The following is a 23,327-nucleotide window of genomic DNA, read 5'->3' on the forward strand; positions in this document are numbered from 1 at the left end:
CACTTTAGCTTTTTTAAGTTGCGAACGGTAGGTGAGTCTGAGACTGTAGGTCTTATAAATACACTGATACAAGCTGAACCTCGTATAGTGTTATGTGCCAAGCACTGTTCTAAGCGTTCTGTGTCACTGACTCATCTCAGTGCTATGACAACTCTACGCAACAGCTACTGCATATATATGCACAACATTATCCCCCGTTTCAGATGAGGAAACTAAGGCTGAGTTACAGGTTGTGTAACTTGCACAAGACCCGTGGCTGGTAGGTGGCATGTTGGGCATATGTGCTCACTCATGCCCAGTGTCACTGGCAATCTTACCGCTCTCCACAAGTTCTATGGGTTCTGCCTCCAGGGCCATCTCAGGGGGGGAGGACGCTTCTCGAGTTCGCTTCTGAGCTTGTCTAGAATTTACTGTTCCTCCACGACGCTTTCTCTGAGGGTATCGGGGGAAAAAGAAACAGTTACATAAGCTCCTGACCAGTAAGATTTCAGCCAGAAGAATAAAAAGATCAACTCATTAAGAAGAATAGGCGGCTAGTGAGCAGACCTGCGGTCAGGGTCCTTTCAAAACCTGAGATTCTAGAACGCTGAATGTTTATAGAAAGAAATCATGCAGAACATATAGTGAATACAAATTCTATAAAGTAAAACTTTTGTTATAAAGACTATTGGTCTGTCAAAAGTACATGACACATAACTCTATGGAAGCCTCTGGTCCAGGTTGGGATTTGGCCAGAAACCCCTTCTTTTAACCAAAAGTTACAGACCTATTTTCCTTGGATTTGTATTTGGCCTCACTGAGCCCTTTCTGTTTTTCAGCCCAAAGCCCTTCAGTTTCCCAAGTTTCTATTCACTGGAAAAGTGGGTCTTTCTTTGGGAAAGGTTTCTGGCCTCTAACCTTTTAGGATACTATCAAGTTGTAGTTTACACCCTAATAATCCCCCGCCACAGCTCCAAGAACCAAAGTTTTATTTTTTTTTCTTGTGATGAGAACTTTTTAAAAAACTTTTTCATTGGAGTATAGTTGATTTACATACAATGTTGTGCAGTTTCCACTGTACAGCAAAGTGAATTAGTTACACATATACATATATCCACTCTTTTTTTAGACTCTTTTCCATAAAGATCATTGCAGAGTGTTGAGCAGAGTTCCCTGTGCTGTACAGTAGGTACTCCAAGAACCAAAGTTTTTAAAAGGCTGTTCCCAGGGGCTGCCCGAGAGACATGCCTTCTGGAAGGTCCGAGCTGTTAATCAGCCTATCTGCAGCCCAGACTCCCTGAACCAGCCTTTCTTCCACATCCTCGAGCTGGTTTACCAATGTGCTCCAGCATTTCCGGCCTGGCTGGGGCCTGGCTGGCCGTGAACGACGCGTTGAGAACCCGCCCCCTGCCATCTGCCTCAAGAGACAGAACCTGCCCGCTGAGCCGCAGCCTCATCACTCCCACCCTGTGCGGCCCCAGCCAAGCCTGGCTCCCTGTGCCTCGGGGCTTCTCTCCCCTGGCCCGTCCCGCTCCTCACTGGCACCGGGCCTGCTCTGCTTCACACTGGGCGGCGTGGGGCAGTCACCTCACTACTAAGTCTGAACCTGCTCACCAGTACCAGACTCGCAGAGCTCTCCCAAGGGTGAGGCGACATACCGCACGCATAGTACTGAGTGCTGTCGGCAGACAGCGCTCCTACCCTAGTTCCGCATACGCCTTACCAGGCTTCCTGTCCCTGGGAACGCTGGAGGACAGCCAAGTGTCCGTGAGATGTGCACAAGACTCGGGACATCCATCACCCAGCCCAGCGCTCTGGCAACACAGAGAAGCCTGACTCCGTTTGTGTCCTGACTGCCTGTCACATGGCAGCGTGAGAAGCTTCGGAAGTGTAGCTGGGTTTAGCAGCCCCCGCGGGCCTGAGGAACAGGGAAGCACCCCCAGGAAGGCCCAGAGGCCAGCGACAGCAGCTGCTCCCAACGGTCCAGTGAGGAGCCCCTCTGTCCCTCGGGGGGCTGGCACCCAGGCCCGAGCCACGCCCTGGGGTTGACACGACTTGCCCCAGCAGCTACCACATTACTTAGGGCTCCTTAACTTTCACCCCACTCTCTTTGAAGTTGCCCTTGTATCTTCCATCCTCTGAAAACGACCAAATCCGTCTTAGCAGACACTGCTAAACAGAACCCTTCGTGCCCCTACCTGTGCAGCTTTCCCACTGAGGGAGGTAAGAAGCAGTCATAGGTCCTGGCCAAAGTCCAGGTGCTGAACCCGAAAAACCCCTTTGTGGTCACTGCAGTAATGTGTCCTGCCAACTCTCACCCCCAACCCCCCCCAACAGCAGTCCTTTCCTGGCTGCTCTTTCAGCCTCTCCCTGCCCTTAACCTGGCATCCTTCCCAGCCTGGACCACCCATCCCTTCCCTTCTTCACTCAGCCAATTCTTACACAGCTTTCAGGAAGCTACTCAGTTGTCAGCTCCATTATGAGGACATTCTTCATCCTCTCCGGTTGACCATCTCATGACCTCCTCCTCCTCCTCCCTCTCCCCGCAAGAAGCCTCCAGAACTGCTACTCCACCTCCTCTTCCACCTGTACTCCCTGAGGGCAGGCAGGAGGTGGCTGTTAGCACAGGGCCAGGCTCAAGAAACCCTAGAACACGGGAAAAGACTTTGCCCCCTCTGCCTTCCTGCTACTCTTGTCACGCTCTCCTGCTTTTTAACAGCAGAGCCCTCACAGCTTCCAGTTAAAACTGACCATCTGATCACCTCCACACAAGTTATTCACACCACTCTGAGGAAATTTTAACCAAATTCTTCACACACCCTTATAAGAGGCTACACTGCTCTGTCTGTTCACATCCTCCTGGGCAGAGCGTGGGCTTCAGAGGTGAGGTGCCCAGGCTTAGGAGGTTTCCCTGCAGGTGAACTGTGGTGGCAAGCTGCAGATATGGGACCAAGATGGGAGGTCATCTGCCCTTTAAAAAGGTAGGTCCAGGGAAACAAAGGCCCTTTTGTGTAAGAATGTCAACAATGGGTCTGGAACACAGTGGGGGCCAGGAGTGGTCGGAAGGGATGGGCCAAGGGGAGGGGGTGGGGGTCGGTGAACAGAGTCTACAGGATTTTTACCACGGTTTCTATCACCCTGGGAACCGTTTGTTCAGCCTTATCCTGCACCACCCCTCCCAACACCATTCACAGCACTTCTGGAACCTGGAAAGAGAGTATGAGTTTCACATCTGGTCCACCTGATGTGAACGCACTATCTCAGAAAACAGCTGTTTTGAGTTTAGATCATATGAGCAGCCTTGTTAATAGGGTGTAAAGTGGGGAGGGGGACCTTCAGGCACTCTCCGGACTCAAAGGGCTCCAGGTGACATCTGGGTTACACCAAACCGAGCTGCCTGCCCCTGCAGTCTGATAAAAGCTCTAAACAGGAGTTACAGTGACTTACCAACTTTGGTCACTGACCGTAAGAAAACTCACCAAGGGTTATTACGGCTACCGATGCTCACATCGGACCAAGAACTACACAGGGAAAAGAAACAGAAGGAAAAACGGAAAATTGGGCTGTAAATAATTAAATAAACCAGAGCCCTAATATTTCCAGGACACTGACAGCTGCTCTGGAGGTATAAAACTTCAAAACCCTCAACCATCCTCAGGCTTCTGTCTTTAGGGCACCACCCAAAACACTGGACTCTGACCAAAGACAACCAGGTGGGTGTAACTACCAGAAGGTCCTGTACACGCTCCTTTAAGAACTAGGGTTACTTAGAAGCACCTTTATGGTACTCTCATTAAGGTACACAAGGAATGAAGTAATTGTTTAACCTGAAAAAATAAAATTCATGAACTTACAAAACTCACCGTACTCATTGTGCTCTGTGGTTCCAACCTATAGAGAAGGACGTGATCTATACCAAGATTTGCAGGGAAGCTGAATGCCTCAACCTCTCATGCCTGCTCGTTATTCATCCTCTGGCTAGCATAGGAATTTGGAGCCAGATAGATTTCCAGTATCTTCAAGCCCTGAAAAACAAAGATATCAAGTTGATAAATGCTGCCCCCTGCATCATCAACAGCAAAGTTCAGTTCAATCACTTACTGGTCCTTTCTGTCAGCTGCGTGCTTTGCTGAACACTTTATGCAATTTATGTTCTTAATCCATATTCTTCTTAAGAAGTAAGCATTCTTGTAGAATACAGGACTACCTGACCCTAAAGCCTGCAGTTGGAAACATTATGCCACCTCTTGCCCTCCTTTCTGGCCGTTGAAACCCACCCTGTGTACCCAGCTGAGACTTCTGTCACTGGCAACACAAGTAGAGAAAACCCAAGAAACTGTGGATTGGGAAGCCAAGCAGGTTCCAGGAAGAGCAGAGAAGGCAGCAGATGCGGAGGCTATTGGAGAATGAGAGGCCCTTGGATTCACTCAGGGCCCACTGAAAGGTGGCAACTAACCACGATAAATCAGTGTTCAGGGATGCAGTGGATAAAGCAACAAATGAGAAGCAAAAACGTGGAGCCAGGAGTCAGGGTGTAATCCGTGTAGAAGGGCTTCTAGTGGGGGAGGGCCTGAGCTCAGGGCAAGGCTGAGGGACCAGAGGAGAGTCAAAGCAAGGAGAAGGCTCTGTGGTCACCCGGTCCTGGGCGATAGTGGCCTGAACGTCAGGCTCACCTGGAGGGCTTGTTAAACTAGATTCTGATTCAGCAGGTCTGGGATGGGGCTCAAAACTCTGCACTCCTAACAACCTCCTAGGCAATTCTGACGGTTCTGCTCCAGAGGCTACAGCACGAGAACCAATGGCCTAAGACAATGGCCTCGGAGCTGGGGAGAACTAGTCATATCTGAGCGAAATTAATGCAGGACCACTCTCAAACCCACCTTTCTTCTCATCTCCCATGCCGCTACCTCCTCCAAATGACTGCCCATCTCCTGGTACCCTTCTACCCTACTGCCAACGCATCTCTCTAAAACATAGAGCCGACCCCCACAGCCTTTCCCTGGTTCCCCATCATGTCCTAACTCCTAAGCATGGCCTGTGGAAGCAAGCTGGCCTTACAGTTAGAGCACATCTCCAGAGCCAGACAACTTGGACAGGGGTCAGGCCTCCAAAATCCCTACTTGTGACCTCTGGCGAAACACTGAACTTCTCTGTGCCTTACTTCCTTATCTACAGAACAAGACAGCACCCACCTCAATGGGTGTGTGAGGATTACAGGAGTTAATGCAAAGAGCACTTGGACCAGTGTGCACATTTTAAAGGCTCAAGGACTGTGGGTGGGTATCACTGACTTGTTCTGCCAGCACCAGCCTTGCAGTCTCTCCAAATGTACTGCCCACTGAACAGCTCCACCCCTTTGCTCAAGCCCTTAAGTGCTGTGCAACACTGCACCCAATCCAGCTTTAAAAAAGAACCCACGACTGCACATCTCCCCACCTCATTCACTTATCAGTATGGCTCCTACCCCGGAATACAGCAATGAATAAATCCAGCCACCAGCTCCTATCCGGGGGTGGCTGCTGGCAGGCAGCTCAGCTGTGGTAACTGGGGCAAATGAGCCAGGTGCCAAAGAAACCAGGAGGATAAGGAGAGGCCAGAGGAGGTTTGCCAGGAGAAAACACATTAAAGGGACTGCCCAGATAGCCTCATCCACCAGAGGGCAGACAGCAGAAGCAAGAAAAACTACAATCCTGCAGCCTGTGGAACAAAAACCACATTCACAGAAAGATAGACAAGATGAAAAGGCAGAGGGCTATGTACCAGATGAAGGAACAAGATAAAACCCCAGAAAAACAATGAAATGAAGTGGAGATACGCAACGTTCCAGAAAAAGAATTCAGAATAATGATAGTGAAGATGATCCAGGATCTCAGAAAAGCATGGAGGCAAAGATCGAGAAGATGCAAGAAATGTTTAACAAAGACCTATAAGAATTAAAGAACAAACAAACAAGAGATGAACAATACCGGGGCTTCCCTGGTGGCGCAGTGGTTGAGAATCTGCCTGCCAATGCAGGGGACACAGGTTCGAGCCCTGGTCTGGGAAGATCCCACATGCCGCGGAGCGACTGGGCCCGTGAGCCACAACTACTGAGCCTGCGCGTCTGGAGCCTGTGCTCCACAACAAGAGAGGCCGCGATGGTGAGAGGCCCACGCACCGCGATGAAGAGTGGTCCCCACTTGCCGCAACTAGAGAAAGCCCTCGCACAGAAACAAAGACTCAACACAGTCATAAATAAATAAATAAATAAATAAAAGAACGTGAATTTCTTAAAAAAAAAAAAAAAGAGAGATGAACAATACAATAACTGAAATGAAAACTACACTACAAGGAATCAATCGCAGAATAACTGAGGCAGAAGAATGGATAAGTGACCTGGAAAACAGAATGGTGGAATTCACTGCTGTGTAACAGAATAAAGAAAAAAGAATGAAAAGAAATGAAGACAGCCTAAGAGACGTCTGGGACAACATTAAACACAACAACATTCGCATTATAGGGGTCCCAGAAGGAGAAGAGAGAGAGAAAGGAACCGAGAAAATATTTGAAGAGATTATAGTTGAAAACTTCCCTAACATGGGAAAGGAAATAGCCACCCAAGCCCAGGAAGCTCAGAGAGTCTCAGGCAGGATAAACCCAAGGAAAAACATGTAATCAAATTGACAAAAATAAAGCAACAAGGGAAAAACAACAAATAACATACAAGGGAACTCCCATAAGGTTAAGAGCTGATTTCTCAGCGAAACTCTACAAGCCAGAAGGGAGGGGCATGACATATTTAAAGTGATGAAAGGGAAGAATCTACAACCAAGATTACTCTACCAGGCAAGGATCTCATTCAGATTAGATGGAGAAATCAAAAGCTTTACAGACAAGCAAAAGCTAAGAGAATTCAGTACCACCAAACCAGCTCTACAACAAATGCTAAAGGAACTTCTCTAACTGGGAAACACAAAAGAAAAGGACCTACAAAAGCAAACAATTAAACAATTAAGCAAACATATATATGCTGTCTACAAGAGACCCACTTCAGACCTAGGGACACAGACAGACTGAAAGTGAGGGGATGGAAAAAGATACTCCATGCAAATGGAAATCACAACAAAGCTGGAGGAGCAATACTCATATCAGATAAAACAGACTTTAAAATAAAGAATGTTACAAGAAACAAGGGAAGACACAACATAACGATGAAGGGATCAATCCAAGAAGAAGATATAACAATTATAAATATATATGCACCCAACATAGGAACACCTCAATACATAAGGCAACTGCTAACAGCTATAAAAGAGGAAATCGACAGTAACACAATAATAGTGGGGGACTTTAATACCTCACTTACACCAATAGACAGATCATCCAAACAGAAAATTAATAAGGAAACACAAGCTTTAAATGACACAACAGACCAGATAGATTTAATTGATATTTATAGGACATCCCATCTGAAAATAGCAGATTACACTTTCTTCTCAAGTGCGCATGGAACATTCTCCAGGATAGATCACATCTTGGGTCACAAATCAAGTCTCAGTAAATTTAAGAAAACTAAAATCATATCAAGCATCTTTTCTGACCACACCATGAGATTAGAAATCAATTACAGGGAAAAAAACATAAAAAACACAAACACATGAAGGCTTAAACAGTATGTTACTAAATAACCAAGAGATCACTGAAGAAATCAAAGAGGAAATCAAAAAATACCTAAAGACAAGGGGCTTCCCTGGTGGCGCAGTGGTTGAGAATCTGCCTGCCAATGCAGGGGACATGGGTTCGGGCCCTGGTCCGGGAAGATCCCACATGCCGCGGAGCAACTGGGCCCGTGAGCCACAACTACTGAGCCTGTGCGTCTGGAGCCTGTGCTCCGCAACGGGAAAGGCCGCAATAGTGAGAGGCCCGCACACCGCGATGAAGAGTGGCCCCACTTGCCGCAATTAGAGGAAGCCCTCGCACAGAAACGAAGACCCAACACAGCCAAAAATAAAGAAATAAATAAATAATTTAAAAAAAAAAAAAAAAAAAAAAAAAATACCTAAAGACAAATGACAACAAAAACACAACGATCCAAAACCTACTGGATGCAGCAAAAGCAGTTCTAAGAGGAAAGTTTATAGCAATACAAGCCTACCTCAAGAAACAAGAAAAATCCCAAATAAACAATCTAACTTTACACCTAAAGGAACTAGAGAAAGAACAAACAAAACCCAAAGTTAGTAGAAGGAAAAAAATCATAAAGATCAGAGCAGAAATAAATGAAATAGAAACAAAGAAAAAAACAGCAAAGATCAATAAAACTAAAAGCTGGTTCTTTGAGAAGATAAACAAAACTGATAAACCATTAGCCAGACTTATCAAGAAAAAGAGGGAGAGGATTCAAATCAATAAAGTTAGAAATGAAAAGGGAGAATTTACAACAGACACCACAGAAATACAAAGCATCCTAAGAGACTACTACAAGCAACTCTATGCCAATAAAATGGACAACCTGGAAGAAATGGACAAATTCTTAGAAAGGTATAACCATCCAGGACTGAACCAGGAAGAATTAGAAAATATGAACAGACTAATCACAACTAATGAAACTGAGATTAAAAATCTTCCAACAAACAAAAGTCCAGGACCAGATGGCTTCACAGGTGAATTCTATCAAACATTTAGAGAAGAGCTAACACCCATCCTTCTCAAACTCTTCCAAAAAATTGCAGAGGAAGGAACACTCCCAAACTCATTCTATGAGGCCACCATCACCCTGATACCAAAACCAGACAAAGATGCTACAAAAAAAGAAAATTACAGACCAATATCACTGATGAATATAGATGCAAAAATCCTCAACAAAATACTAGCAAACAGAATCCAACAACACATTCAAAGGATCATACACCATGATCAAGTGGGATTTATCCCAAGGATGCAAGGATTCTTCAATATATGCAAATCAATCAATGGGACCATATTAACAAATTGAAGGGTAAAAACCATAGGATCATCTCAATAGATGCAGAAAAAGCTTTTGACAAAATTCAACACCCATTTATGATAAAAACTCTCCAGAAAGTGGGCGTAGAGGGAAACTACCTCAACATAATAAAGGCCATATACGACGAACCCACAGCAAACATCATTCTCAACGGTGAAAAACTGAAAGCGTTTCCTCTAAGATCAGGAACAAGAGAAGGATGTCCACTCTCGCCACTATTATTCAACATAGTTTTGGAAGTCCAAGCCACGGCAATCAGAGAAGAAAAAGAAATAAAAGGAATACAAATTGGAAAAGAAAAAGTAAAACTGTCACTGTTTGCAGATGACATGATACTATACATAAAGAATCCTAAAGATGGCACCAGAAAACTACTAGAGCTAATCAATGAATTTGGTAAAGCTGCAGGATACAAAATTAATGCACAGAAATCTCCTGCATTCTTATACACTAATGATGAAAAATCCAAAAGAGAAATTAAGGAAACACTCCCATTTACCACTGCAACAAAAAGCATAAAATACCTAGGAATAAACCTACCTAGGGAGACAAAAGACCTGTACGCAGAAAACTATAAGACAATGATGAAAGAAATCAAGAAATCAAAGATGATACAAACAAATGGAGAGATATACCATGTTCTTGGACTGGAAGAATCAATATTGTGAAAATGACTATACCACCCAAAGCAATCTACAGATTCAATGCCATCCCTAACAAATTACCAATGGCATTTTTTACAGAACTAGAACAAAGCAGTCTTGAGGGAAAAAAACAGAGCTGGAGGAATCAGACTCGCTAACTTCAGACTATACTACAAAGCTACAGTAATCAAGACAGTATGGTACTGGCACAAAAACAAATATAGATCAATGGAGCAGGAGAAAAAGCCCAGAGATAAACCCACACACATATGGTCACCTTATCTTTGATAAAGGAGGCAAGAATATACAATGGAGAAAAGGCAACCTCTTCAATAAGTGGTGCTAGCAAAACTGGACAGCTACATGTAAAAGAATGAAATTAGAACACTCCCTAACACCATACACACAAAAAAAACTCAAAATGGATTAGAGACCTAAATGTAAGACCAGACACTATAAAACTCTTAGAGGAAAACATAGGAAGAACACTCTTTGACATAAATCACAGCAAGATATTTTTTGATCCACCTCCTCGAGTAATGGAAATAAAAACAAAAATAAACAAATGGGACCTAATGAAACTTAAAACCTTTTGCAAAGCAAAGGAAACTACAAACAAGATGAAAAGACAGCCTCAGAATGGGAGAAAATATTTGCAAATTAATCAACAGACAAAGGATTAATCTCCAAAATATATAAACAGCTCACGCAGCTCAATATCAAAAAAACAAACAACCCAATCCAAACATGGGCAGAAGACCTAAATAGACATTTCTCCAAAGAGGACATACAGATGGCCAAGAAGCACATGAAAAGCTGCTCAACATCACTAATTATTAGAGAAATGCAAATCAAAACTACAATGAGGTATCACCTCACACCAGTTAGAATGGGCATCATCAGAAAATCCACAAACAACAAATGCTGCAGAGGGTGTGGAGAAAAGGGAACCCTCTTGCACTGTTGGTGGGAATGTAAATTGATACAGCCACTATGGAGAACAGTATGGAGGTTCCTTAAAAAACTAAAAATAGAATTACCATATGACCCAGCAATCCCACTACTGGGCATATACCCAGAGAAAACCATAATTCAAAAAGACACATACACCCCAATGTTCACTGCAGCACTATTTACAATAGCCAGGTCATGGAAGCAACCTAAATGCCCACTGACAGACAAATGGATAAAGAAGATGTGGTACATATATGCGATAGACTATTACTCAGCCATAAAAAGGAATGAAATTGGGTCATTTGTAGAGACATGGACGAATCCAGAGACTGTCATACAGAGTGAAGTAAGTCAGAAAGAGAAAAACAAATACCGCATATTAATGCATATATGTGGAACCTAGAAAAGTGGTACAGATCCGGTTTGCAGGGCAGAAACTGAGACACAGAAGTAGAGAAAAAACGTATCGACACCAAGGGAGAAAAGTGGCAGCAGGGGTGGTGGTGGTGTCATGAATTGCAAGATTAGGATTGACATATATACACTAATATGTATAAGATGGATAACTAATAAGAATCTGCTATATAAAAAAACAGATTAAATAAAATTCAAAAAAAGATTAAGAAAATAAAGATCCAAGGACTGTCCAGCCAGCTGAGCCTCTTTCTCCAGCACGTGGTGGTCTGCATCCGTGCACGCCCCCATCCCCCATCATCCACTCGGTGGTTTAGAGAGAGTATCTCTTCACCGTACCACTCTCTCCAGGGAGACTCGCGGCTGGCCTACAGCACAACATCTCCTGACAGCCCTCAGGCTGGCCCACAGGTGCTCTCACTCGAGAATGGCACAAACGCTTCCCAAAGCAACACCACCCGAGATGAGGACAGGACACCTGGCTTGAATAGACGGTGTTCAAGCCAGGTGTCCTGAACACCTCAACAGTCACTTAGGACTCAAAAGACCAGATCACACATAGTCCCAGATCCGCCGTACTTCCTGTTGCTAACCACACGAAGTATCTTATGTTTGAGTATACACCCATGACGCAGCTTTCTGGGGGAAACCTTATCTCAATGGTGTCTCTTAGAATTGAGAAAAATCTGATAAAAATGTCACTGACAGAGGAGGGAGAGATCAGTCCGCTGAGCAAAGGGAAATAATTTAATGCACATACCTTGGTTGCTCCATAAGCCTTTTGCCTCCTACCTGTTTAATTTTTAGGTTTTCAAATATGGTCATTAAAGACATGTCCTGCAACCGTCTGGAGAGGCCCCCATTCCTCAGCTTGCACACCCTCCCTGCTCTCTGAAATCAGCCTCCTGAGCCCCAGCGGCTGCTTCCCGGAGCTTCCTCATTCTCCAGGTTCTGCCATGCCCTCCCATGCCCAATGCCAACTAGCAATTTGTTCCATATCTGTGTTTTTCTTTAGGGGATAATAAAGGTCAGTGGTCAGACGACATAAAAAGTTGGAAGGCTGGCCTTAGGGAAATCTGCCAAGGGGCTGGATTTCACCAGAGAATGGAGGTGGGAAGATGCGGGGTGGGGGGGGGGGCATTCCCAGCAGACCAGTATGGGGACATGGAAGTGTAGTGTGTGAACAGAGAGGCGAGGGGTCATGGGAAAGGCGGCTCTCACCAACTGCAAAGGGTTCTGGATCATGCAGGTTAATAGAGGTCATTAGAACAATAAAACTAACAATAGCTAAAACTTAGAGGCCACTTCTACGTTCAAGACACTAAGCACTTTCCAAGCACCATCTCCTGTAATCCTCCTCTCACCCAACAAGGAGGCAGGTACTATTATGATCACCATTTCACACACAAAGGAGCTAAGGATGACCAGGGGTTAAGTAACTTGCCCAAAGTCCACACTGAGTAAACACCAGAGCCTAGATTTAAACCAGGGCAGTCTGATGCCAGAAGGCCCCCAGCCTTAAACAAATTTGAGCCAAAATCAGATGTATTAATTCCAGAAACAATATGGAACACAGATGTTTTCCAGATTTCTCAAATTTAGTGTGTCCAGAAAGAAACTCCTTCTAACATGCCAGCACTCCATCTTAGCAAATGGCCCCGCCACCCCTTGGTTTCCAAAGCAAACTGCAGTCATTCAGCAAGATCTCACTTTTTTTTTTAAATTTATTTTTGGCTGCACTGGGTCTCCGTTGCTGCACGTGGGCTTTCTCTAGTTGCAGCAAGTGGGGGCTACTCTTTGTTGCGGTGCATGGCTTCTCACTGCGGTGGCTTCTCTTGTTGCGGAGCACGGGCTCTAGGCACGCAGGCTTCAGTAGTTGTGGCACGTGGGCTCAGTAGTTGTGGCTTGAGGGCTCTAGGGCGCAGGCTCAGTAGTTGTGGTGCACGGGCTTAGTTGCTCCACAGCATGTGGGATCTTCTGGGAGCAAGGATCGAACCCGTGTCCCCTGCATTGGCAGGTGGATTCTTAACCACTGTGCCACCAGGGAAGTCCCAGCATGCCCTCACTTGATGGAAGTGCCACAGAGGACACTTTGTACCTAGCTCGTCTCTTGCCCAAAGCAGATGCTCATGTTTACTGAAGGAATAAATGGCTTGGAGGTGAGAGAGGAGTGGTAAATGTTGTCCCTGCCACTAAGAAAAGACCTGGGGTAGAGCTTGGCACTGGGAATGGTCAAGAAGGCCAGATGCCAGTAATCCCGAAAGCTCTGACAGGAGGGTGAGGGAAGACCAACCCACGCCAAGGTGTCTAACTGGTTATTCCACGGCAGTAATGCCATGAAACCGGGCTAGAGAAGGGATAAAAAGAAACAGGTGTCAAGGGTAGAGAGCTTTAGTTTTAGAAATGCTGCATGTGGGGTGTCCAAGTAGAAAGGTCCAAAGGTAGCTGAAAAACTCAGAGGAGAGAGAACTAGGGTAGAGGTAGAGGTTTTAGAATCTGTGTTAAAATCTGGGGAGTTAGGTAGAAAAAAAAGAAGCCTGTAAAGAGAATAAAAAGCCAGAAACAAAGCTTGGAGAACTTGGAAATATCAGTTAGACAAAAGCTGGCATTTCAAGGAGAAAGCAGCAATAAACAGGCAGGGGAACTAGAATGAGGCCAGTGAGCCTGCCGCAGGGAGGTGGACACTGTCGACCAAGCAAGTGGAGGCCCAAACTGTTACTGAGGGCCAAGCTGGGCTGCTTGGAGGAAGTGACACTGAAGATGAGGCCGGAAAGTGACTGGAGTTATTTAACAAACAAATCGGGTGGGCAGGGCATTGAAGGGGAGAGGAATACCTGCCCTAGACAAGTACTGTGTCAGCAGTGAGAACTGAGGACCACACAGTGGCGTGACGCAACACCACAGGCCTCCTAACCCACACCCCGGGGGCAGGGCCATCAAGGGTTTCAGATAAGAGATGCATTTGGAGAGACTGCGGCACCTGTGCGCTGAGGACCAATGGGAGACTGGACAAGTCAGAATGCAAACCTGCGTGGAGACTTACAGGAACCCAAGCAAGAAGAAAGCTGTGTGGCTTGGAGGTAGTAGAAAGACGTGAGGCCACCTACTAGATGGGAGCGGGGTTGGTGAGGTTAGTACCTTCAGTGTTCTTACAGATTTAATGGTCTACTCGATTGTGATGTTACTGTCAGAGATTGATTTTTTTCCCAGGAAGCTATTATGGACACTAAGGGTGATACCCCCCAACTCTAGTTAGGAGTGTGACACCCGTAATCATATATATGTATGTGACGCCTATGTGGATGTGATTATATGTGTACGTCTACACACATGATGGTTAGAAAAGGACTGTTTGGCAGTGTGAGACTAGAGCCGGATTCTGTCACCGTATCTCCCACCAGAGTTCTCCCACAAGCCAAGAAAGGAAGAGTCAGCAGAAAAGGGGAGGGGGAGGGGTGCGCGAGAAACAGAAGGAAGCAGCAGCTGCGCAGCGAGTCCAGGGGAGGTGTCTGGACGCGCGGCTCCACCCAGCCCAGCCCCACGGCAGGCACACGGAGCCCGCACACGGGCCAGGGCAGCCGAGGCTGACACAACCACTCACTGAAAACCTGCGACCAAACTCCCCGGCACTGCTTCCACAGCCCCAGGCAATCTGGATTCTAAGGTGGCTCCTTGCGCGTTTTCCTTCCAGGAGAGGACACTCAGACACACTGGGTCACTCACTCATTGTGTGTGGCAACTATAAAGCCGATCTCACTGTAAGCTCACAAGTGGCCATTCTGAGACACAAGCAGAGTGAGTCTGACTGAACTGGCCAGGGCAACCCCTTCATGTCGGCATGGTAAAGGCAGAGAAAAGCCTAAATCCTATAGAATCTCATCAGGGTGAGGCCAATTTATCGGCAACTGATTAGGCACTGGCTAATACCAACAGTCTAGGTCACGTCTCTCCTTTTTATTATTTTGGCTGCACCTCGCGGCTTGTGGGATCTTAGTTCTCCAACCAGGGATCGAACCCCAGCCCTAGGCAGTGAAAGTGCGGAGTCCTAACAACTGGACCGCCAGGGAATTCCCTTCAAAGCTTCTTAAGTGAACTTTGATGCCACTGTCACATCAACATCCAGACCTTAGCACTTAAGAAAAATATGAACCTCTTGCTTGTTATACAAAAGAGGGTGCATGGTATAGACAGCAATGATGAGACTGGCCAAATGAGCTCCACAGCCCTGCACAAATACTTGATTTCCATGCCTCAGTTTTACCATCTTCAATGTCAGAAAAATATCCCTTACCTTGCAGCCGTGATGATGAATCAAAGGGCCCAGTAGGTTCCCAGCACCCTGGAGGCACCCTATCAGCTGAGTAATTCAGCGACTATGTACAGGTGCCTACTCTGGTCAGACACTGCTTCAGGGGCTAGAAATATAATGGTGAACAAGAGACACTCCTGGGGCTCCCCTGGTGGCGCAGTGGTTAAGAATTGGCCTGCCACTGCAGGGGACACGGGTTCAAGCCCTGGTCCAGGAAGATCTCACATGCCGCAGAGCAACTAAGCCTGTGTGCCACAACTACTGAGCCTGCGCTCTAGAGCCCGCGAGCCACAACTACTGAGCTCACGTGCCACAACTACTGAGGCCCGTGCGCCTAGAGCCCATGCTCCACAAGAGAAGCCACTGCAATGAGAAGCCAGCGCACCACAACGAAGAGTAGCCCCCGCTCACCGCAACTAGAGAAAGCCCATGCGCAGCAACAAAGACCCAACACAGCCAAATATATAAATAAACAAAGAAACAAACAAATTTATTTATTTTTTTAAAAAAGAGAGAGACACTCCTGGAGCATATACTCTAAGTGGAAAGACAATCAATAAATCAAGTAATAAATATGGATTACATCAGAAAAGCCAGAAACCATAGCTCTTCTTACAAGTGTGAGTGCTACTAGATGAGAGCAAAGCAAACTTTCAGCCCCAGGAAGAAGTGGTACAAATGTTTCCGGCTCTCAGCAAGGCTTAATTCATTTCCAGAAAAGACTTGGCAGGATGTGGCTAATCACTCCTGCTTAGGCTTAGAGGAAGCTGACGAGCCAGCACAGAGGCAGTGGGGCAACCCTCTCCCAGTTATTTATTCCTAAAGGAGGCTCAGCAGCCTCGACCACGGATCTCCCCTGATGTTTTTGCAGGGACTAGACTAGATCTGGCAAAAACAGAAAGCAGCTGACGAAGCTGAGAGACAGTAACTGGGTCTTTCACACATTAATCTTATGACCCTGATGAAGCAGTCAGTCTCAGAAGCCTGAAACGGGCACCAGAGCCAAGGAGACTTCACACCTGCTCAGTGATTTGTCACTCAGGGAAGTTCTTTCCTTTTCTCCAAACAAAGGACCCGTCAAGGATTGCCTTTTGCTTCATACTAGAGAAAAAGAACAGCTCTTTGGGCATAGCGATGTTCTACTTTTGTTTGTGATTCAGGCCTTGCCGTACAAGGCTCCAGAATTAAGAATGAACCTCAGCTTTTTGAAAATGAAATTTAAAAAATCCACAGTAAAAAGAATATTATTCAGCCTTAAAAAGAAAATTCTGATACCTGCTGCAACATGGATGAACCCTGAAAACATTATGCTCAGTGAAATAAGACACAAAAGGGCAAATATTGCATAATTCCTCTTATGTGAAGTCCCAAGACATCAAATTCAGAGACGGAAGTAGAATGGTGATTGCCAGGGACTAGGGGAAGGGCGAACAGGGAGTTATCCTTTAATGAATACAGAGTTTCTGTCTGGGAAGGTGAAAAAAGTTCTGGAGATAGATGGTGATGGTTGCACAACAATGTGAATTTACTTAATGCCACTGAACACCTAAAAGTGGTTATAAATCGTCTACTTTACGTTATGTATATTTTACCACAACAAAAAAATTAAAAAATAAACTTCACCTAATGCTTTTTTCCTAGATAGTTTAAATAGGATTTAGCCGAGCATTCAGAAACACTCTGCAGTGGGTACAGCCCCAGAAACACCTGTAAGGAGCTCACCTGTATTGGGACCCTCAGTCTCCTCCATGTCCTGGGATCTGCAGGACACACCTATGACTCTAACACAGCCAAAGAGGACCTTGGCTCATTCTCTACTCAGTGACACTGTTCTTAGGAATTTCTCCACAGCTTCACATTCAGGATTATGACAAATTCCCCCCAAATACTAGGTTGACCCTTTTGTCAATGAAACCCCTGGAGCCTGGGGCGGGGCGGGGGGTGGAGGGGTGCAGGTGGGAAGGGCACCTTACTTCTCTCACAGCCACGTCTGATGAGGCTGTATCAGTGATTGATTTGGAGGATTTTCACAACTGGGAGGGATATTAATAGACACCAAATTCAACCAACTAATTTTGGCAGTTCAGAAGCTGCCTACTTGGTCCTGTAACTACTCCTTTGCAGAAGGGTTTCTCTGGCATAGCACAGAAGCAAAGCCGAGTGGCCTCTCCACCTCTCTGACCCCTAACTTCTAATTTTCTTTCAGTCACAGTGGTCTGGGCTCTGGAGGGAGCCGGTGATACAAGCAAGGCAATTGCTGGGGGCCAGGAGCAAGGGTAATATAATGAAGGAAACCTAAGATTTCCACCAGAGGTTGAAAAGATACCAGAGGCCGAGGGGACAAATTGACCTCAGGTGCCGAGGCCATTAACAACCTCCAACTCTAAAACTCACAGGAGGCAGGCATGCTGGGCCTGTGTGGATGGCACCCAAGCACAAAGCTAGGAATCTTAGCTGCTTCTACTGAACCATGAACCTGGGGTGGGGTGGGGTGGGGTGTATGTGTGTGGAGTAAACCAAGAGCCACTAAACAGAGCCGACATGCAGACTGCAGTGGCGGTGGCAGCGGGGAGGCAGAAGCTTATAAATGCTGTATACCTACAGCAAAGGGCAGCCCAGCAGCACCCCACAGAGGGAGTTCCCTCATCTGCATAAGAGGGGACCTGGTCTCAAATAGCACTGCCCCCAGGACGCCGTAGCACAAGGCACAGCCTTCCATTCAGGCAGCTGCACAAGCGCGCTGGCTAATGAATGGATGCATGCAGTCACCAAATGGCTAGCCAAACCCAATTCTCTAAAGACATTCATCTTGGCAGTGGAATCCAGATCCTCTTCAACTCCCTTCCTAGGAAGTAAAATATTAAGTCAATGGTCCTTGGCTCCCAGGACAGCAAGCACCTATTATAAAGGGAACGTTGGGAATGTTCTAAGAGAAAAAGCAGGAAAGCAGTAGGAAGAACATTAAGTGGGCCAGAGAAAGTTAAAAGCTTCACGTGGTAGCTCAAAAAAATCTGCCAGACTCCAAGAGGCCCAAGAATATTGCAAATGTTCCAAAATGATCAAACCCATTGTGTTCACGTGTATAGCCAACAACTCACCGGTCTGGCCTCATTTGTAGTTACAGACGTATGTTTTCCTAAAAATCACCATACGACACAAAAAGTCCACAGGGTTTATGGGAAAAAGTGGAATTAGGGGTGTAACACCCAAAAACTTAAGACGGTAAACTTACACACACACACACACACACACACACACACACACACACGGTAAGAAGCTAACAAAAACCTAACAAAAATGGCAGCACAGTTTGACAAATTAAATGGTTAAGAAATGCATATATACTACAACAACTATGGCACTTAACCAGGTCTGCAGCTCATGAGTTATTGGGAAATAGGGTGAGTGTTGTAACAAGAGACGTGCACAGGATGTGGCTCACAACACACACAGTCAACTGAGATAGCTGGTGGATGTCTGAAGTGTATATGGTCTATGTGGTTTGGTTCAGGTGAGTTCAATTTTCTGTTTACCTATTACCCACAGATGAAATTATGCACACTAAACTCAATATTCCCGTTATATTCAACTTGTTTCCTAAAGTATCAATCCCGTTGGAACAAATCCATGCTTCCAAACAAGTGTTTAAAGCAGAACTGACTGTACCTTACTTCAGGTACCCTGGATGTCAGTATCCACTCCATGCTCTTTCCTATCACAGTGCCATAATTTGATACATGCCGTTGCCTTGCCTACAAAGGTTCCCCTACCCCCATTCCACTTTGGGGAACTCCTCATTGTTCAAGGCCTACCTCAAATGTTACTTACATTTCTCTCACTCCTGACCCTAAATTTCTTCTACTGTACAAGTACGCTAAGCATAACTCTATGTCAAATACTGATCAGGGCATGCCCTCTTCTTTGCACACCACTTGGCACAAACATGGTGAAAAATAATGATTTTTTCCATTGAAATTAAATTATCAAGCTCATTAGATGCTTGAAAGAGATGGCAGATACTTAGAAAAGATAGCATAAAGTGTTTTTGAGGGGGGAGGGGGGAAAGGATGACTTTCAGAGATGAGAAAAACGGAGCCTGACATTGCAAGTAAAAATATAGCCACCATCAGGAAACAAAGGAAGACTTAAAAACAGATAATCATCATGGGAGAACAGGACAGAACATCTCTACCTGAAGCATTTTCAACTTGGAAAAAGAGGCCAGAGCAAAAAGTTCTTAAACATTAGTTAAGAACTGAAAAATATCAAGAAGGTGCTTAGAAACAAAGCAAATTTTATACCGGTCTGCTATAGTAAGCAGGAGAATTTAGCAACAGTTTGGCTGAAATAAGAGGTGAGGTGCAGCAGACGGACAAATGTCCAGGTCCTAAGACCACCTCCTTTGGTTGGGGGTTGGGGGACTCACGAAAAATAACTAGTCTTCAGGAATACAACGCAGTCACTGAAAATTCAGCTTCTTGAGAATATTTATAATCAGACCCTTCCTGGGTAAACGTTACTTGAAAAAACAAACATAAAAATAAAGACAATATCCCCCACTTTTAAGTTTTATCTTCACTATTTAAAGCTACTAGAAACACCAGCCCTGTGCTTTCCCACCACAGAAAAATGTGAATGACATAACAAAGTCCAGCAAAAGGAACAAAGACAATGGAATCTGAGGTCCAGATGCTAGGTCTCTTCTTACTAACTGTGTGACCTTGGGCAAGTGACTGTGCCCTTCCTGTGCTTCAGGACACATAAAATGGAACCAACCACAACTACCTGGCAGGGTGGATTTGTAAGTGGTAGAGACTACTAAACAGCAGACGTGATATCACAAACCTAGAGTAACCCTTACAGACAACGGAGTCGCATTCCTAAAACCAGAAATTATGATTCCAAAACAAAAAGGCATTAGCAGATAATAATGCCATTTAGCAGACATTCTTTCATTTTAAATTTGTGTATGTCAAGTAAATCTAAATATATATAGCAAGCTAATTTAATCAGCTATCTGGAGGTACATTCTGCAGTTAATGTACCCTACTGGATACTCCAGGAAACCATGTGGTTTCAAAAGAGTACAGGAAGGCCTGATGGCCACAATTTCTCTTTTGCACCAGCAGACTACTGATAATACTCATTTTGAAATGTTTCCAGGCCTTTCCTACTCTGCATGATGTGGTATTCAATAAACCTGCCAATTCTTATTTATGCCGGGGGAAAAAAAAATGCTTCCAAAGGAGATTCCATAACCCTATAGTGGCACCCTCCATCTTAACCTCACGTTTTTCTCACACTTGAACTGTGACCTTGGAGTAAGTCAGTATCTGTGCTCTGGGCCTTCCCCCTCAGAGAGGAAACCTCGAAATGCCTCGCTCTAAAATTCCCAAAGTCCTGCTGGGAAACAAGCTATTTAGAAAGATAAGTTAGAAGAGCACATATGTGAATCATATCTCAATAACAGAGCCAACCCTGTAATATTCTACAGGAGCCACCTTATCCCTCAAAAATTCCTAATTTGGGGACGGTGAGAGATGTACGTAAATCATTCCAAAATGAGACATGGATAACAGATACACAAGAACATACAAAGCCATTTTTATACAGCATACAAACCAATTACCTTGTGCACATATTTTCATTGAGTAGCACCCCAAAACGTTTCCAAAAATTGGCAGGGGTATAAACTACCAGGCATGGACTTGGCTAAGAGCTTTTAAGTAAAGAGCCAGTGAAGAACTGCCATGACTGGCAATCGCCATTACCAAGTTCAGTGACTAGTCACTACCCTGGTTCAGGCTATCCTTTTCTCTCTTCCTAACTGGTCCTGAAGCCACTAGTTTTGTCCACCTTTCTAACCATCCTTCTCATAGCACAGTGATTTTTCTAAAACGCAAACCTAACCCTGTTAACTTCCCTGCTTAGAACTCAATTTAGTGATTTCCCACCCGGCCTTAAGATGAATTCTGAACTCCTTATTGCGGAGGCACACCGGAGACCTTCTGTGATCTAGTTCCAGCTTACCTCTCCAGTCCCACCTTTCTGCCATTTATATTTCAACCTCAGGGAATGTCTCTCACTCTCTCCACTCTGGCTCCTGGGCCTGTACCATGCCTATTTTTGTGCAAGCAGAAGACCTCAAATGTGATGACTTAAAAAATTAACGTACGTGTTCTCAAAGGAGGAAATAAAAAGCCTCCTCTTTTTATGTACAAAGCATAAACATGCATATACCACATAAAAAAGACATACAGTGTGAAAGCAGCATTAAAATTTCCTGGAGTGGGCAATCAGGAAAACAACGTGTGAAAAAGCTCGGGTGTGCGGGGGGGCGGGGGGGGCCGGAGTCGTCCTTGTAAAAAGGTTTATAAATACTGGATTACAGCAAGATGTGAGTCAAAGTTGGAAACTCAAGTTCACGCAATACAGAAGCCAGCTACACATCTTTCTACTTGAATATTCCCATTTCACCTCAAACTCATACACAAAACTACCCAATATGTCCCCCCATCCATCAAAAAACAAACCACCAGAAAGACAAAGCAAAACGATTCCTTTCAACGTTTCTGCCTCTCATTAGCAAACTCCTGGTCACTGAATTCAAAGGGCTAGCTCCGCAGTCAGGGAACCGAGGCTGTGACCTTGGGGAGACCAGCTCAGTCTCCCTGGCCACTCAGGCAGCCTCAGCGAGTGCAGGACCGCAGAGCTGAGACCCCAGGTCTGGCTCCGAGAACGTGGCGCAGAAACACAAGGAAGGTATGGCCGTGACCGTCGATGAGGAGGAACTGGAGTTACACAAAAGCCAAAACCTCACAAAAACCGCTACCAAGGCTCTGAACTCTCCCCTTGTCCCTCGACGGGTCAAAGGGTGGAAAGCGGCGTGCAGTGAGTCCTGTACTTCAAGCACCTGTCTCCAGGCGCCCGCGGGGGGTCTCGGCCGCAGGCCTCGGCGGCCACGCGCCCAGCCAACGCCCGGAAGCCGAGGACCTGCTGAGCTCTGCCCCCGGCGGGCGCCCCAGCCCCGTCCTAACCCGGAGGAGGCTCCGCCCGGCCGCCCGCGCCGACTCGCAGACCCGAGTGGCGGAACGGCTGCGCGAGCACACAAAGGCGGCAGTCTCGGTGGGGACCAAACTCTCGCCCGGTCTCCCCGAACTCCGACACAGGCCCGCGCCCCGCGCCCCGCCCGGCCCTCCGAGTGACCTTGGGCGCGTCCCTCCCCGCCCAGCCTCAGTTTCCCCGGCGATGCTAAGACGAGGCGCCGCAGCCTACACGGGCGGCCGACACCCGCGGCAGGGCCTCCCCACTTCCGTCCCCGCGCCGAGCTGGGCTTGCGCGGACAGCGGGGCGGGCGGGCAGGCGAGCCGGCCCGCGGGCCCGGTCGGAGGTCGGGGCCCGAGCGTGGTCGGCCGCGCCACGGCGGTTCGTTGGGCCGCGGCGCCGAGGCCTCCGCAGGCCGCGAATCCGCCCGAACCCCGAATCCGCCCGGCCCTGCCTTGCCGCCCCCTTCCCGCAAAGCCTGGCCCTGCCTGGCGCTGGTGAGGCTCGGCAGGCGCAGCGGTCGACGCACTCGAGCGAGGAAGCACCTTTGGAAGCCGCTGAGAAGCCCTCAACAAGACGCCGCCGCCTCAACAGCGACCCATTTCCGCTCCGGAGACCTCGGCTCCGCCCCCCGCGCGTTCCTATTGGCCACCGCTGACCCTACTCCCGTGGTCGGCCGGTCGAGGAGGTATATTTTCAATCTTATTGGGTAAGAAACCATCTATTACCACTTTGAAATGGGCCTCCTTCCGGCTCCGCCCACGCTCGTGAGCTCAAGCTCCTGCCTTCCCGCGAGAGAGCGGTCGGTGCCCCTCGGCCCGCAAGGCCTCCCGGGAGTCGTGGTCTGGGCTCCGGCTGCCCTGCTCGCGGCGCGGAGCCGGGCGCGCCTCTCCCAACCTGTTTCCTGGGGTCTCTACTATCGGCCTGGATCTGCAGGTCCTCCGGGCGCCCGCTCCCCACGACGTGCCAGGCCCTGGGCCTGCGCCTGATCCCTGCG

The 23,327-nt window shown here is 46.7% G+C and overlaps 1 protein-coding gene across 9 annotated transcripts in view; it reads right to left on the bottom strand.

Annotated features, from left to right (window-relative positions):
* RNF4 (ring finger protein 4) overlaps positions 1-23,170 on the bottom strand; it is a 42,352-nt gene extending 19,182 nt beyond the window's left edge. Inside the window, exons 1-3 of one of the 9 annotated variants that reach the window (XR_014244239.1) lie at positions 22,819-23,014; positions 3,834-4,004; positions 318-432 (exon numbers count right to left, since the gene is read on the bottom strand). Coding sequence is in view for 8 of the 9 variants with exons in the window: in XM_082390956.1 (XP_082247082.1) it covers positions 318-432; positions 3,834-3,851 (133 nt within the window). In the remaining variant the exon portion in view is untranslated. Of the gene's footprint in view, positions 1-317; positions 433-3,833; positions 4,005-22,818; positions 23,015-23,058 lie in introns of those variants that run through there. The other 8 variants (XM_082390956.1, XM_082390958.1, XM_082390954.1 and 5 more) reach the window with 8 other exon arrangements.
* Between the last annotated feature and the right edge of the window lie 157 nt (positions 23,171-23,327).

This window comes from Balaenoptera borealis (genome assembly GCF_965194805.1).
Source record: "Balaenoptera borealis genome assembly, chromosome: 4".
Classification (NCBI taxonomy): Eukaryota; Metazoa; Chordata; class Mammalia; order Artiodactyla; family Balaenopteridae; genus Balaenoptera; species Balaenoptera borealis.